Below are 18,320 nucleotides of genomic sequence, written 5' to 3' on the forward strand. Positions count from 1 at the left end.
CTGTCTGTCTGTCTTCTGAGTAATAGTTGTGGTACTAGCTGTACTCAGATGCTGCTTTTGCAGTTCCTTTTTGGGGACCTGTCACCCTTTCACCATGTTTGGAACTACAGATCACAACACAAATAGCAGAATACCTAGGAATAAATTCAGGACATACTGAGAAACCATTTCTCTAATATGGTCTGTGAGCGACTTGGAATTTTCCGAAGGAGACTTGTGAAAATTTTATTGAGGATAGGATGGTCTGGTCTGTCCTTCTCAACATGTTGCCACCACAACATTGTTAGGACAGACAAACGCAAAGAATTTCAAGAAGCATAATTTGCAATCAACAAAAATTCATAAAAAAAAAATAAAAAAAACTTTTCCAGAAATCAAAAGGTGCTTTACAAAGGAGATTGCAACAGAAAATGTAATTCAATAAAAGACAGTAGATTAACGTTAAATAGATAGATAGATAGATAGATAGATAGATAGATAGATAGATAGATAGATAGATAGATAGATAGACAGACAGACAGACAGACAGACAGACAGACAGACAGACAGACAGACAGACAGATAGATAGATAGATAGATAGATAGATAGATAGATAGATAGATAGATAGATAGATAGATAGATAGATACTTTATTAATCCCAGGGGGAAATTCACATACTCCAGCAGCAAAAAATATTAAATTAAAGAGTAATAAAAAATGCAGGTAAAAAACAGACAATAACTTGAATAATGTTCAACGTTTACCCCCTCTGGTGGAATTGAAGAGTCGCATAGTTTGGGGGAGGAATGATCTTCTCAGTCTGTCAGTGGAGCAGGACAGTGACAGCACTCTGTCGCTGAAACTGCTCCTCTGTCTGGAGATGACACTGTTTAATGGATGTAGTGGATTCTCCATAATTGATAGGAGCCTGCTGAGTGCCCGTTGCTCTGCTACGGATGTCAAACCGTCCAGCTCTATGCCAACAATAGAGAATAGTGAATGTTATGGAGCACACTGTTGTATGGCGGCTTCATGACCTCACACAAAGTATCTGAATTGTATTTCCAGTGTATTCTCTGAGTGGATCTCGTCTTAGTCTTCTCTTGGCTACTCCATTTGCCAAGAATGCAGGATGTCTCAAATACAAGCATGGCATCTCGAAACATATGAAAGCAATAAGTGAACTCTTCAATTTGGTGTCCCTTTCTGCCCAGACCTCTAATGATGTAGAGTGGATTCAGAAGGTATGCAGACCCCTTCACTTTCTGCACGTTATTGTGTTGTAGATTTCATTTTAAATGGATAGATTTGCCATTTTTGACTGTCAAATCAAAACTCAATAACTCATAGTGACAAAGTGACACCCTGTTTTCAGAAAGGTTTGCAAATGTATTAAAAATCAAAAATTGAATTCTCTCATGTTTACAAGTATTGAGACACTTTGTTGTGGCATTTCAAACTGTGGTCGAGTGCATCCTTTTGGCTATGATTATCCCTGAGAGTTGTCTAGAACTTGACAGGAGTCCACCTTTGACCAGCTAAATGGATTTGACACCTTATAGAAAGACATAAACCTGTGTGTATAAGGTCTTACAATCCACACTACATGTTGGGACAGAAATCAAGCCATAAAGAACAAAGACCTCTCTTGAGACGTCCTCTTTCAAATTGTGGTGAGGAAGAGATCAGCGTAAGAGTATAAAACTGCATCTAAAGCTTTGAGTGTTACCAGGAGTGCAGTGACCTCAATAATTGTCAGCTGGAAGAAGTTTCAAACCACCGAGACTTCTAGAGTTCACCATCTGGCAAAACTAAGCAACTGGGCAAGATAGACCTTGGTCAGGGAGGTGACCAAGAACTCAATGGTGTCTCCAACACAGTTTCAGAAGTCATATGGCAGAACAGTCCAAAGGATGACCATCTCAGCAGCACTCTATCAATCAAGTATTAATGACAGAGTAGCTACATGGAAGCCACTCTTAAGTAAAAGACATATGACAGCCCACTTGGAGTTCTGGAAGCAAGAGGTAAAAATTCTATGATCTGATGAGACAAAAGTGAAACTCTTTCGGCAGAACTCCAAACACTATGTCTAGCAAAGACCTGGCTATGCTTACCATCTGCCTAATATCATTGCTATGGTTAAGCATTGTTTTGACAGCATCATGCTATGGGGTAAGAAGACTGGCCAGAATTGAGGAAAAGATGAATGGAGCCAAATACAGAGATGTCCTTGAAGAAGAAACCCAGCTCTTGGGTGCATACCACTTCCGACTGAAGCAATGGGTTCACCTTTCAGCATGACAATAACAAGAAGTATACCACCAAGAGAACACTGGAGTGGCTTCGGGACAAGTCTCTGATTGTCCATGAGTTGCCCAGACTGAGAAGAGATCTGAAGATGGAAGTTTACAGAAACTTACCATCCAATTTAATGGAGATTAAGGGGATCTGCCAGGAAGAATGGGATAAACTGCTCAAACCCTAGTCTGCAAGCTTGTAGAGACTTGTCCAAGAAGACTGGAAAGTGGGTTTGCTGCAAAAGGGACTTGTGAAAAGCACTGAATTCCGGTTCTGAATCCTTATAGGAATGAGAGGTTTCAGTTTTTATTAAAAATTGTAGTAATTTTGCAAATCCTTTGTCATTACGGGTTATTAAGAACTTGAAGGGTAAGGGGTCTAAATACTTTCTGCATACACTGTATTACTCCCTATAACTGCCATTATTCGGGTAAATCAAATGTTTTTATGCATTGTCTTTGCATTTTGTCTTCAGTTATTCAAAATTATTTTGTAAAGATTTCATTGCCATATTGTTTTTCCTGGGGCACTGTGACTATGGTTGGTCCTAGAGGTGGCACAATTAATGTCATCAGAGCATTGGTAAAATATATTAGACACATCAAGATTTTTGAGGAAAATTACATAAAAACCTTTTGTGCACACAAGTAGTAGTGCTATTTAGATTTCCCAGTTCCTGACTTTTGGCTTCTCTTTCTTACTACAATTCTTTTCTTATGATTTTTGAATAGACAAAAGATTGGGTTGATTCTTGGTTTCGATGTCTGGCTTGCTTAATGATCTTTGTCCTAGGGCCCCAAACTACAAAAAAGATTCAAAATGTGTATATGCAGCTTTCTATGCAAATGTCAGGATTTATTTAAAAAAAAAAATTGACGGGGGGATGTATGTATATTGATGGCAGCTCTGACCTATGCGCACTTAACATTTCGGAGAAACTGGGCAATGACGACACCCTTGATCAAGTAGGGAAATGCAGTCAAGCCAGCTAAATGACAACTTGTACATATAATTCAGATCACTGAGCTGTTTTTATAATGTGCATCGACATGACAAACATATTTTAGGGTCAGCACTGAGCTCCACAATGAATAGATTCTCTGCTTTTTACATGGCTCTTTGAGGTGGCTCACTATCCTTAAAAGGACTGCTCACCTTTTACTGCACTAGTTGGAAAAAACATACAACTTTGCAGGCTTGCCATTTATATTGGGTAACTCATCCCTGGCTGATGTAACTTGTCAGTATAGTTACAAAGCCCTTCCATCCAACTCCTTGCAATGGCACACAAACTTGTCGAAACAGTAGCATGGTCTTTTCTCTCTCTTCAGTCATGAAGCTGGTGATGAGGGTACATCACCAGGGATCATGAGCACTGTCTTGTCAAATGGCACAGCTAGAATTTTTAGTGCTGCGCTGTCATGTGGTGCATCAGAGGTGGTAAATGCTTGTCAGTTGTAAGCAAGCAGGCAAACCTCCTTGCATGGAGATGCAGACGTTCTGGTCTCTTGGTGGGTTTCCTTCACTGAACCGGTGCTGCAAACTGAGTTCCAGGTCTGGGTCTCAGCTTTGAGACCCTCCCTTCACCACTGCTTCACAACACCTCTAAGATCTGCCTTGTCCTTTGCCTATGCATTTTTACCACCAGCCCTGCTCTCACAGCTTACTTGGGGTCAGTGGCAGCTCAATCTGCCACACTTTTCCCTATCTCCATGAGTCTGAAGCTCTGCCAGCATCTGCGCACCCTGGCTAGTGGACGTTAGCAGATGGAGAAGAGATGGTGGCGTTGCAGAGGTGTCAGATTACAGATTTGAAATGCAGCTCTTCAAAGAGCCAAGCAGGTCCATTTTAGGTCTTCGAGGTACTTGGCGCTTTGCTAAGTCGGACTGCAGGTGTTCTCTTCCCACTGCTTACACTAATGTAGCGTCAACAGCAAGCGCCACAATGGATGGATTCTCTGCTCTCTATGTGACACTTTGAGGTGGCTCGCTATCCTTAAAAGGCGTGCTTGCTTTTTGTTGCACTAATTGGAAAAACATGTGACTTTGCAGGCTTGCCATTTATATTGGCATCCCAGCCACTGGGGATGTAATATCAGCTCATTCTTGGCTAACTCATCCCTATCTGTCAGTTACTATATTAAAACTTAAATATGATGAATATGATGCACAGCTGTATTTTAATTCCCTTTGTTGTGTATTTATACCAAAGAACTTTTTTTCAGTTTATACTACCTGTTGTCAATTCTCAGGAATATCTCCAGCTTTTAATCGACAGAGGAAATGTTACATCCTGTTTTCATATCATGTGGGTGCATATAACCATAGCATGTTGTTACCAACATAAAAAGGTAATTTGCACCAGTGTCCATTCTCCTAAAGTAATTGGCGCTCTTTAATTCACTCATATTGAAACAAATCACCTAGTGAGAATGAAGCTTTTGTTAACCATTAAGCAAATACATTCTGTTAGCATTGAAGTCATCTGTGATGCCACATCAGGACAACTTTGGCATAATGGCACATTAAAAGGCATCTCCAATTACAGATGTCATTCGTAGATCGAAATCAGAGAGTGTAGATGTATTTTTTAACTCCTCCTGTTACACACACACTCTGCCGGTGAGTTGTGATTTGCTTTGTCACCGAAGATCTATCCTTTTTTTTTCCAGTGTGGCTGGAGCTGATGACATTTGCAGCAGCAGTAACATATTGCCATTTATCATATTTGTGCAAGTTGTTGACACACACACTTAGGCCTTCAAATAAAGGTTCTTTGTGTGCTTCTAATTTAGAGACGAGTGCTTCTATCTGGCACTACTGGATGTGTCATGTGGCCATCACTACCAGCCAATGAAGGCCTGCAGCATCATGACTGCTGTGGTGGATGGCTGGGACGCTGTGATAATAGAAGCAAATGGGGAGAGTGTATTTTCAAGCCTATTTCACCCCCGGACTGACAGAGGGCAGCCCCCTTGGTTTGAGGTGGGGCCACAGGTCATGAGCATGGGAGCTCAACCTTGCTGGGGCCCGTGCACACCGTCAGTTGGCGCACAGACGCTTTCAGGGCCTTATGTGTGGTAGAAGTGCAGCCGGAAGAAGCTCGTTGTGCACCAGGAGTACTTCTGGGTGCCCTACTAAAAAGGGGCCAGTTACCACCACTCAATGGCCAGATTCGGGAGGATAATGACAAAGCCTGAGGAGGAGAGGAGGCGAAAGGACTGTTTTGGACATTGTGCTTTAAGTACTGTGCTGTGGGTGGAACGGTGCAGGGTGGAACGCTCCCCAGTTGTAAATAAACTGTGTACTGGATGCTAAACCCATATACTCCTTGTCTGTTTCAGGGTTAGGGCAGCTGTACGCGTCCTGGGCTTTCACACTGCACATGTATGAGGTTGATTAGCATGCTCTGTATATGGTTGTTTTCAGGTGGAACCGGGCGGGGTCTGAGGTGCATTCACAAATACACATTTACAAGATGCTTATGATTTATAAATGGTAAATTGTGTAGAAATTTTATAAATTTGACTTTTTTGAGGGTATATGCATTTTCCTGTTTTTTGGCGTACGCTCAAAATCATGCAACGTTTTCAAAAATGAGGCCCCTGGTCACTTTCATTCATTCTGTTTGCCTTTTCTAGTGCAAGGTGAGACAATAACCTAATGGTCTTTAATAATTTGATTGGGATATGGTAATTTGCATACAGGATATTCCACTGATATCAAATTTAGAAATATAAATACAAATTAGTTATATTGTATTGTATGCATGGAATATTTCATCCAGCCCTTTTCTGGAAAGCTACGTGGCATACCATAAATGCTGCATACTGAATTCATGCAGTTGTCTTAGCTTAAATTTTTTAGTCCAATGTTACAATTCTACTTTATCTACTCTATATATATATATATATATATATATATATATATATATATATATATATATATATATATATATATATATATATATATATAAAATCCTAAGCCTAAAAGTGCAAAGATTTTATGCAACAATTTTATGTGACCTTTTTATGTCACGTTTTTTGTCACACTTTAAATCGGGCTTATTTTAAAACCTACATATATATGTTTGGTATCATTCTTTTCAGAACTGATTGAATTTAAATGTGATGTTGTTAGATTTTCAGATTCTTATTCTGTTTTGAAATTATAAACTAAAAAATATGAAGAGCTCATGCGAGACGAGACTTTGTGCTAAGAGATTGAACCACGCCTGGGGCTGGAAATAAAAGACAAAGAGTAGGACAGCTGCTGTACAGGCTTTTAAATGTTCAAAGCGCCGTGTGAGATGCAGATCATGTGGCATGGCAGCAGCAGCAAGCCAGCAGCTGATCAAGCAAAGAGGAGGTTAAAAAAAACTATATGTTTTTCATTTTATAATCGTTTAAAAGGGTGTTTCGCTAGCGGGAGAGATGCTAAGTGGCTGGCGTGTAGTGCTTTGGCAAGCAAAGAATGCAGGGGGGGAACTCCCTAGTATTCTATACAGTATCAAATGAACAGACAAACGCCACAAAAAAGTTTAGGGTAGCTGCCCCGTATAATGTAGGTTGAGTTTGATTCAAGCAGTTGAGTCCAAAATAGTACTTACTTGTATGAAACAAAATTGAAGTTTTATGGTCAGGCAGAGGCAGTGAGGTCATTGGAGTCGGAACTGGAAATGAGGTCATCGGGGCCGAGACTGTAAGTGACTCCATCATGGCCAGGCGGAATTTCATATAACTGGTCCGAAGAGGAAAGAGTGAATGGGTTAGTGCATTCCTCCATCCCCTAGTCTGGCATGGAATTACACTCATTTGAGCCCTTCAACTGCCTCCCATGTGCACATGTGTGACAACAGATAGAATGTGTTGTTACAATGATTTGATTTCATCCACCAACCAATCACCAACTAGGATGCTATGTCACAGCAGGATGTCCAGAAATATGGCTAAACACATTCAGTCCATTTAGACATGCTATTCATTCTAGCTGAATGTTTTTGAACTGTGGCAGGACTCTCGCATTATCACTCATAAAGCAAAGACACATTGTCTTTTTCAAGTATATGTCTATACTAGATTCAATTGACCGTCTGAATGAAAAAAGCCTATTGAAATGGGTGAATGAGGCAGATGAGAGCACATCATCCCAGAGGATAGAGACAGTATTATACATGAAAGCTATTGATTGATTTCCATTTTTACATGAAAGGTCATTCAAGAAGCCCTTTTAAAACAGCAAAGGGGTGATCATTTCCTGAACACAACTGAGCCACATAAGTGCTTGACACTTTAATAAGGGGCATCTGTGAAATGTTGTATGAACCATGAGATGTGGAAAACATTCATTCATAATCACTGGGGAAAATCTGTCAACATGTTTTCTTCCTGTAAAACCTTCAGTCTAACAGAAATGCAAATTGCAAAAAAAACCCTTCAATTATTTTAATAGTGTGGTATGATGGTGCAGTGGTTAGCGCTCCTGCTTCACAGATATAGGACCCTGGGTTCAAATTATAACCCAGTTGGCAACAGATTGACGGTTTTCTTTTCTCACCTTGTCTGTGTGTTTTTGTTGCAGATTCACTGGTTAACCTTACACATTCCAAATATGTGGCAGTTACATCGACTGGTGGCTCTAACTTGACCTCCCAGGAGGTTGTGTGAATAAATGTGCTGTTCATTGCAATTAAAAACACCCCGACTAAGGTTGATTTCTTCCTTGTTGGCTGATGATGCCAACACCCCTGAACTGAAACAAGAGTGTCTAGTAATGGATGAATGAATGAATTATACTCTATATTGTCCAGGTTGAAATTAGTTTCTATTTTGAATTTTTTTTTTAACATTCAGGTTTGATTTTCTTAATACAAAATAACTCCTGTCCTATATTACCATCCTTTACCTCTCTGATTGTATGCGGCGTAATATTTTCAGACACACTTGACCCAGTAAGGAGTAAGTAAGGAGGCCAGGGTTCACTTCCCGACTCCTCCCTTCATGGAGTTCTCATGTTCTCTCTGTGTCTGTGTGGGTTTCCTCCTCTAGTCTAAAGACCTGCAGGTTAGGTGGATGTACTGTAGGTGTCTGTGTGTACAGTGGAACCTCGGGTCACGACCGTAATTCATTCCAAAACTCTGGTCGTAACCCGATTTGGCCATGATCCGAAGTAATTTCCCCCATAGGATTGTATGTAAATACAATTAATCCGTTCCAGAATGTACGAATTGTATGTAAATATACTTTTTTTAAACATTTTTATGCACAAATATAGTTAATTAAACCATAGAATGCACAGCGTAATAGAAAACTAAATGTATAAACATTGAATAACACTGAGAAAACCTTGAACAACAGAGAAAACTAATATTGCAAGAGTTCGTGCTATAGCCTTACGAACCACTCTCTGTAAACACTTTTTTTTTTAATGAGTTTTAAGCACAGGGGAAAAAAATGAACTTTTGAAAAATCCGTAATCTAATAAACCACCAAGAAAAGTAACATTGCAACAAATCACGCTATGAACCACTCACTGTAAACACTTTTTTTAATGAGTTTTAAGCACAGGGATAAAAAAGGAACATTTGAACAAATCCAAACTTTATTTAAAAACCAACCATAACCAACCAAGAAAGTAACATTGCAGGAGTTCATGCTAATAGCCTTACGAACCAATCACTGTAAACACTTTTTTTAATGAGTTTTAAGCACAGGGAAAAACATGAACATTTGAAAAATCCGTAATTTGATAAACAACCAAGAAAAGTAACATTGCAACAATGCATGCTACGAACCGATCACTGTAAACACATTTTTTAATGAGTTTTAAGCACAGGGAAAAACATGAACATTTGAAAAATCCTTAATTTATACAAAAACTAATCATAAACAACCAAGAAAACTAACCTTGCATGAGTCGAGTTCTGGCATGAAGGAAGTGAGGAGGAAGAACTAGCCACTCGTAAGATAGTTTTGCAGCAAATCGCCATGAATCTTCCTGGCTTTCTCGCATAACATCGTCTCGCTTACGCTATCCTCTGCAAAATGCTTCTCATTCAACCACACTAGCAACAGTTTTTCCACCTCTTCCAGCACTTTCAGAGTTTAGGAGTCTTATGGCTTGAGGGAAAAAACTATTACAAATTCTAGTAGTGAAGGTACCTTTTTCCAGATGGCAGAAGGGTAAATAGTTTATGTGAAGGGTGCATCAGATCCTCCACAATGCTGGTAGCTTTATGGATGCATCATGTGGTGTACATATCCGTGATAGAGTGAAGAGTGACTCCGATGATCTTCTAGGCTGTCCCCACTATCCGCTGCAGGTTCTTGCTATCCAGGATGGTGCAATTCCCAAACAAGACAGTGATGTGGCTGCTCAGGCTGCTCTCAACAGTCTCCCTTGAGAAGGTAGTGAGGATGGGTGGTGGAAGATGAACTTCCCAACGCCTTCTCAGGAAATAATACCATGGACTCAAAATTTCTATGTTTTGTTCATCTGAGCCATTTAGCTATCATTTTTGCCTTATGACACGGTGCTCCATCATGCTGGAAAAGGCATTGTTCATCACCAAATTGTTCTTGGATGGTTGGGAGAAGTTGATCTTGGAGGATGTGTTAGTACCCTTCTTTATTCAAGGCTGTGTTCTTAGGCAAAATTGTGAGTGATTCCACTCACTTAGCTAAGAAGCAACCCCACACATGAATGCTTTACTCTTGGCATGACACATGACTGATGGTAGCACTAACCTTTTCTTCTCCGGACAATCTTTTTTCCGGATGCCCCAAACAATCAGGAAGTGGATTCATCAGAGAAAATCACTTTACCCCAGTCCTCAGCAGTCCAATCTCCTGTACCTTTTGCAGAATATCAGTCTGTCCCTGATGTTCCTGACACCAGGCCATCCTCCAAAAGTCTTCGCCTCACTGTGTGTGCAGATGCACTCAGACCTGCCTGTTGCCATTTCTGAGCAAGCTCTACACTGGTGGTGCCCTGATCTCTCAGCTGAATCAACTTTAGGAGACGGTCCTGGCACTTGCTGGACTTTCTTGGATGCCCTGAAGCGTTCTTCACAACAGCAGTAGAAATGGATATTTTTGGGATTAAGTTTATTTTCATGGCAAAGAGGGACTTTGCAATTAATTGCAGTTCATCTGATCACTCTTCATAACATTCTGGAGTATATGCAAATTGCCATCATAAAAACTGAGGCAGAAAACTTTGTGAAAATTAATATTTGTGGCATTCTCAAAACTTTTGGCCACGACTATACAACAGCTGGTTTCCTTGCTCTCTTGGTAGGAAGTGGAGCTAATGAATCTGGAGAAACTTCAGAGCAGACTTGATGACTTGGTACAAATACTTCTAGGCCAATAATATCTTGCTATAATTACAAATGCAGCATGTCACCACTGGCTACACAATAAATAGCTGGACAGAGCCATCTGGTCCATCATATTCAGTTCTTTGCAACAGACAATTTAAACAGAATAGGCAGACTTGGTTAAAAAGAATGGACAGACAGATGATTTGATACGTGGATGAGTTGAAAAAAATGCTAAAATTCTTTTAAAGGCATAATAAATTAGATAGATAGACAGACAGACAGACAGACAGACAGACAGACAGACAGACAGATAGATAGATAGATAGATAGATAGATAGATAGATAGATAGATAGATAGATAGATAGATAGATAGATAGATTTTATTGATTTTCAAAGGGAAATTCCTTACTTTATTGCTTAAACAATTAGCAATCTAATAAATTGGTTTTGCCGCCATTACAAAAATAGTTTGTGTATATCTTTTTTGCAAGAATTTACAAAATAGCTTCACTGTTTACTTATCTGTAAACAATAAAAAAGTTCCAGATATTTACTGTATGAGTGTTTATGGATAATCCCTATGAGCTCTGTGCCTAAATTTAATTTGAACTCCTTTTCTTTTCTCTTCTCTTTGCAGTTCATCGCTTTTGCCTCCTTATTTTTCATCCTTGTCTCCATCACAACCTTTTGCCTGGAAACCCATGAGGCTTTCAACACCGTGATCAACAAAACTGAACTAATAAGGAACGGGAGCATCATGGAACTGAGTACACAGTTTGAGATTGAGACCGATCCAGTGTTAACTTACATCGAGGGAGTCTGCGTATTGTGGTTTACATTTGAATTTCTTGTGCGTATCATATTCTGCCCTGACAAGCTTGAATTTGTCAAAAACCTCCTTAATATCATTGACTTTGTGGCAATCTTGCCATTTTATCTGGAAGTAGGGCTGAGTGGACTGTCCTCCAAAGCTGCTAAAGATGTATTGGGCTTCCTCAGGGTGGTAAGGTTTGTCAGGATTTTGAGAATTTTCAAGCTAACCCGCCATTTTGTGGGCCTCCGAGTGCTTGGGCACACTCTTCGAGCTAGTACTAATGAATTTTTGCTGCTTATCATATTTTTGGCTCTGGGAGTTTTAATATTTGCCACCATGATCTATTATGCTGAAAGAATAGGAGCAAGCCCAAGTGATCCAACTGCCAGCCACCATACTCAGTTCAAAAATATCCCCATTGGATTCTGGTGGGCAGTTGTGACCATGACCACCTTAGGATATGGTGATATGTACCCTAAGACCTGGTCAGGAATGTTAGTAGGGGCGCTCTGTGCATTGGCTGGAGTGCTCACAATAGCCATGCCCGTTCCTGTCATCGTGAATAACTTTGGAATGTACTATTCGCTAGCCATGGCAAAACAAAAGCTTCCACGTAAGAGGAAGAAGCACATCCCTCAAGCTCCTCAGGGTGGATCTCCCACCTACTGCAAGATGGACCTGAACATGGCTTGCAATAGTACCCAAAGTGACATTTGTCATAGCAAAGAACACAGGCTGCTGGAACACAACCGATCAGGTAGGGGAGCATGCGTAACTGCCCACCACATGATGAATATATAGACCTACCTCATACTTTAGAATAAAACTAAAGTGCTGTTTTTTGCTCAGACACCTGTTTGCAAATACCCAGATCCAGAAAAAAAGCATGATCATTCCCTGGTTACCTTAGAAATCAGATGAATGCAAGTGTATTCTCTCAGCATTTTCAGTAGTAGAAGAGCAATGTACCAATGCTGCCTAGACGCAGGTACTAAAAACAGATTAGCGCTCATTCTGGGTGAAGTGAGGGTTATCATTTAGCCAAATCACCAGTCCTCGTCAGGGTTCTAAAGCAGCGGTTGCCCAGGCAGGCATCTTCTGCTGTCATGCATTATTTATTGTCTTTGTATTCTAAAAGAAGTTGTCTATATATTCCCGTTCCATTGCGTTTTTCATTTTTTTTTGGTCAAGGAGTGCATGTTGCCCTCTTGTATGCTTTGCTTGATGCACTGCTTGGCTTGCATGGGCCTTGCTTCATGTGTTGTTACAGTAAATGTTTCATTGTGCTGTGTTGTTCTACATATAACATGAAATAGATTCAGTATGTGTGTATGTGTGTGTCTATGTTATTTTTTTCAGGTTATATATATATATATTCTTGTTTCTAATCACAAAGGGGTCAACTCTACTCATCACCAATCACAGCAAAACAGACAATTGTTGCAAATTTAGCAAAAAATTATTTTCTTTTTATTATTATTTTCAAAAAAGCATAAAATGATGCTTTAGACGGTGAAATGTAAAGCAGTAATTAATGTTTTCTTGAGTTATAATTAATTATTACATCGAATGATGAGTCACTTTTTAGGAAATAATTTATAGGTAAACATTAGTAACAAGTTCAACTCCACTGTAGCTGATTTTGCGAGATCTCACTTCTTCCTGTGAAATGAATGTATGGCCTATGAAGTTGGGGTTTCCCTGTTCATATTTTGCTCAAAAAAGGAGTGGATGATTGCACACAAGAAGCCAGCACATTTCAAAACATATCAGTGACGTGATTGTGCACTGAAAAGGCCATTAAGCATACTTTCAGTTGAACTAGGTGACATTCCCCTTCAACATTTTAATGTGTGGTAAGTGGAGAACAAGTTTCAAAACACACAATCTAGATGAAAGCGATCACAAAAACAAAACATTCCAAAAGATAATATGTGTATACGATTTGCTGATGTTGTATTAAAAGTTTAATACTGAGCGTTGTTTTATCGAGACGTCAAACTGATTTCGTACTTATCCTAGAAGCTTTGAGTTAGATTCTTGATGTTTCTTCATGTGACTGAGCTCATTCATCGTAGTTGCTATCTACTGTATGTTACTTTAAAATTTCACTACAGACCTTATTATCATTTTAACGGAAACAGAGGACAACTGATATGTCATATAAAAACCATACCAAGCAACTTCAGTCAGCAGTCTGGAAAGAAGTAAGTGGATAGCAGGCTGTTGCATGACACCAAGGATAGCAAGTTGTTGCTGTTGTCAATGCCTAAGTTTTGAAGAGGGCATCACTGGTGGAATCGTTTTGTAGCTACATCCTCACAATTACAGACAGAATAACGCACTTGATGTTTGTGCTGAATTCCTGTTTAGTTGTGCCTCTTGAGGGTCGAAAATCTTTTACAGTCCAGTGTAACCATTAATATTTTTTATACACGACAGGTTAACATAAAATTACTTATTTAATTGATTGATTGGTGGCCTGATCTCAATAAATGTATACATATTTTCTTTGGTTACTCCTAGTTCTCACGTCCCAAAAATATGAAGTTTTGATTGATTGAAAACAGTTCAACAGTTCAATTGAACCGTCATGAATAAATGCAGGTACTGTACATATGTACTATGCGGTGGATTGGTGCTCTGTTCAGAATTGGTTCCTGTCTTATGGCTGTTCTGCCAAGGCAGTCTCAGACCCCTTGCAATAGCTAATAAACTGAATTAATGTGTTGTCATCAGGGAAAAGTAGTGTTTTTTCCCAATGAAGAGACATATCCGCGAGAATTAAAAGATTTGTTGTTTGGTGAAAGTGAAATCCACAAACACTAGATAGATAGATAGATAGATAGATAGATAGATAGATAGATAGATAGATAGATAGATAGATAGATAGATAGATAGATAGATAGATAGATAGATAGATAGATAGATAGATAGATAGATAGATAGATAGATACTTTATTAATCCCAAGGGGAAATTCACAAAAAACACTATGCTCAAAATGTACATTTACACAATTCAGGACCACACGCTATGAGAATCTGTGGTCCCGCAACAATTAAAGCTACTACAAATTTAATTTCAAATTAAACCACAATTCAGTTTATATTTATAATCACGGAGAAGCGATGCAACATAGAATAGAAAGAAATAAATGATTAGAAACGTATTAGAAATTCTACAGCCAATAATGGATACAAATCCATACATCCAAAAGTATCTCACCTTACATGCAATTTATCTGCAAAATACAGACAAAGAAGTTTCCTTGGATTTCTATATGAATTTGAAAGATCACGGTTGTATTTATAATAAACCAACATGTGTCGAATTGTCAGCAATAATAGTTGCGAAAGACTGAGATATCAAAGACAGAAGTTTAAAAGTATATGCATGTTAATTTCAAAGCCAAACAGAACGAAAACGTATAACTTAACCAATACCTCTAATGCAACATGAAACAATTTTATTTCAATTTATTACTTTTTATTATTTTTAACTATGGTTAATTACTCGCTATAATGTAAAATAGTTAGTTCTATTATGCATAAGTAACAAAATAATAATAACAATCTATTTAAATTGTACATCCGCTTTCCCATACGTGAGCGGCAGAGCTGCGTAGTGCCCGCACGGGGTTTTGCGAGCGAAGCAAGCAGGGGGCAGAGCCCCCTAGTATATATATGTATACGTATATATGTAAGATTCAGCCCGCTCTCTGGCACTTTTAGTACTGGCCTTAAATCGTACTTGTACATTGTCCCAGTTAAATGTATGTCTGGTTTAATTTGTGTGCGTATAAATCAGTGATCATGAGTCCTTCCTTCTGATGGCATTTTGATGCTCCTGTATACGTGTTGCGATTCTTTTTGACATTTGTCCTATGCATACCGCTGGGCAAGAACTGCATGGAATGCTATAAACTGCGTTACATGTCTCTGCTGCCGATTTCTTGTTTTTGGCATTAAAAAGGACAGTGCGCAGATTGTTCGTAGATTTGTGTGCTATTCTGATGCCTGTTTTAGACGGGATACGTGCTGCACTTTCTGACACTCCGTGATGATAAGCAAGTGTGTGCCAGGTGGAATGGGGGGGGGGGGTCAGATTGGAGTCGACTGTTGCTGGGTTCTCTGGCGTCTCCTGTGTAGGCATTGTTTAATGAATGTCTTTGGGTAGCCATTTGAAGTGAAAAGATGGAAAAGAGCGTCTTTTGTTCATTTTTGTCTCCTTCCTATTAAAATGGGTATGAATTCTTCTGAATAAAGTCTTAATACAGCTCCGTTTATGAGATGCTGGGTGATTGCTGGCAAAGTGTAATATCTTGTCTGAATAGCATTCCTTACGGTAAACACTTGTGATCAGGGTGGAGTCGGTACTTCTTTCGATGGAGATGTCCAGGAAATTGATGTGTCGGTTTGTTTCTTTTTCCATGGTGAATTGGACTGCAGGGAATATTGTGTTGATGGGGTTGTAGAAATTGTTCAGCTGGTCGTTTTTTAATATGGCAAATGTGTCGCCTATGTAGCGTATCCAAATTTTGGGTGTGACCTGAGAGAGAGACACATTTTTGAATCGCTGTATTACCAGTTCTGCCAGAAGTCCTGATAACAGAAATATTTTATGGGTATGATATACTTGATGAGTACCTTTAAAGATACAGATTTGGTTGAAACTTAAACAAAAATAACTAGTATGAAACTATTTAACATACATGAAGCCCAGTACATTACTTATTGTTAAACAACAAAAAACATTTTGCTAGCAATAGGATTTAAAGTTAACAAAGCAGAATACATATGCTGAATAGAGACATATTTCCACATAAATTCAACACAAATTAAGCATATTCTTCCACAACTGGTATATCTAAACTAGTTCAGAGTGAATGAAAGTGGATGCATGTGTTTCTTTTGGTGAATAGGCATTCCACTCAGGCTTGACATTAGGTATATCAGTTTCAGATGATGAACTGATTGGAAGTCTGGTGTGAGCCGCTTTTAGAACTACTGCTTCAAACTCCCAGAACCTTGCTCGAATTACAGCTTGGTCACTTTCTATGTACAGTTTTCCCGATTTTTCATTTGTACAAAGATTTTCTGTTGATACTCTGGTATGCTCCCACATTCAAAAGATGTGTGTCTTAAGTTGATTGACAACTAAGAATATTGCGTTATAAGATTGCCTATATCATGCACCTAACATGAAAGGTACCAAATGACCTCTAAGGTTATTTTCTTAATGGGAGATAGGAAGAAATATCAAAACCAACCATATGCAAGTTTTTGAAGCAGCTTAGGCCTCTTCTTCAGGCAGCTTGCAATTACAAAATGGCCTCAGAAGCTTGCATATTGTAATCTGTTCAGTTAGCCAAAAAAATGTGTCATTTTGCCAAACTTCTCATTACATCCATTATGGTTAACATAGTACAACATCCTACTACTAAAACCAACCATTTAACTGTTATCTGAAACCTTTTACCTGTCTCACTCTTCTTGCTGTACCCCTGTGATGCCCGGGTCACCCACAGCTGGCACGTCCTACTTAAACTTGGGTCGTCAATAGTCATTAACCACAGATGAGCACTCAAACCAGTAAAGGCTGGTATAAAAATGCTCAGTGCTTTTAGTAAAACAAATCAAAACAAAACCAAACACTGTTTAAAGTGTGCTGCAGTTAATCATCTACCCATCCATTACCCAACCTGCTCTATCCAAACACAGGGTCACAGGGGTCTACTGGAGCCAATCCCAGCCAGCACAGGGCACAAGGCAGGAACAAACCCCAGGCAGGGGGCCAGCCCACCGCAGGGCACACACACCTACACACCAAGCACACACTAGGGATAATGTAGGTTCACCAATGCACCTAACCTGCATGTCTTTGGACTGTGGGAGGAAACCGACGTAGATACGGGTAGAACATGCAAACTCCACACAGGGAGGACCTGGGAAGTGTACCCAGGTCTCCCTACTGCGAGGCAGCAGCGCTACCACTGCGCCACCGTGCCGCCCACGGTTAATCATCAAAAAATAATAGAGTAAAACAGAGGAAGCTACAATCCCAAGAAATAAACAAAAAAATTAGTTCAAAACAGAGTCAGGATCAGACTACTAAAACTTGCGCCCCAGTTTGTCCTTTCAGTTTTATATCTCTGCAATTCACCTTTAGAGGTCTGCTCAGCTTTAGAGGATGCTCCCTGGCAAATGCAGTCAACATTTTGATTGGCTTGTGCCCAACCGCCATTCTTCTGCGTCCAAGGGCAGTTCACAAGGAAGTCCATGGAATGGATGGTCATCCCTCCACTTGATGATCAGCATAGAGTGACCCTACCCCCAGAGTGCCCATGCTCCACACGGGGCCTCTCTCTATTGTACCGGCCCTGCTGCAATCCTGACTTTCTTTTACCCATCTGGATCTCTCTTGTCCTCCTGGATCTTGATTCTTTTCATGATTCAATTCATGATTCTTTCCACCTCCCCCCTCCCTGTATTTCCAGGCTCCTCTTATACCTTGTGCGCTTAGGTGCTCTACCTAATGACCCACAGAATTTTAATGGGGAAGAACTCAGCCGATTGCATTTGGACATAACAAGCAATCAGCTCGTCACCCACACTGAACACCCTGCAGCTTCTCAGCGGAGCACCACACACTCACAAGCCTAAAAACACACACTGCTACGGACCCCATAATGTGCTTTATCACAACCCCATATAATTAACTCTAGGGACCTCTAATGACAAGCTGCTCACTGACTGAGACTGTCTATTATTTTCATTCCTTTATTTCAATCCAGTTTACAACAAATGGAGGACTTCAGAAAGCATCCTTCATGCCCAAAAGGAACCGCAGCTAGATAAAAATGACAAACCAGCACTTGATAACACTATTAATCAACAATCA

General features: G+C 39.7%; 1 protein-coding gene across 5 annotated transcripts in view; it reads left to right on the forward strand.

The window, feature by feature from the left end:
• The window catches only part of kcnc2 (potassium voltage-gated channel, Shaw-related subfamily, member 2), a 316,011-nt gene that overhangs the window by 252,170 nt on the left and 45,521 nt on the right, over nt 1-18,320 (forward strand). For all 5 annotated transcript variants that reach the window (XM_051920010.1, XM_051920013.1, XM_051920025.1 and 2 more), the window contains exon 2: nt 11,243-12,176. In XM_051920010.1, the coding sequence (XP_051775970.1) occupies nt 11,243-12,176 (934 nt within the window). The remainder of the gene's footprint in view (nt 1-11,242; nt 12,177-18,320) is intronic.

This window comes from Erpetoichthys calabaricus, chromosome 1 (genome assembly GCF_900747795.2).
Source record: "Erpetoichthys calabaricus chromosome 1, fErpCal1.3, whole genome shotgun sequence".
Taxonomy (NCBI): Eukaryota; Metazoa; Chordata; class Cladistia; order Polypteriformes; family Polypteridae; genus Erpetoichthys; species Erpetoichthys calabaricus.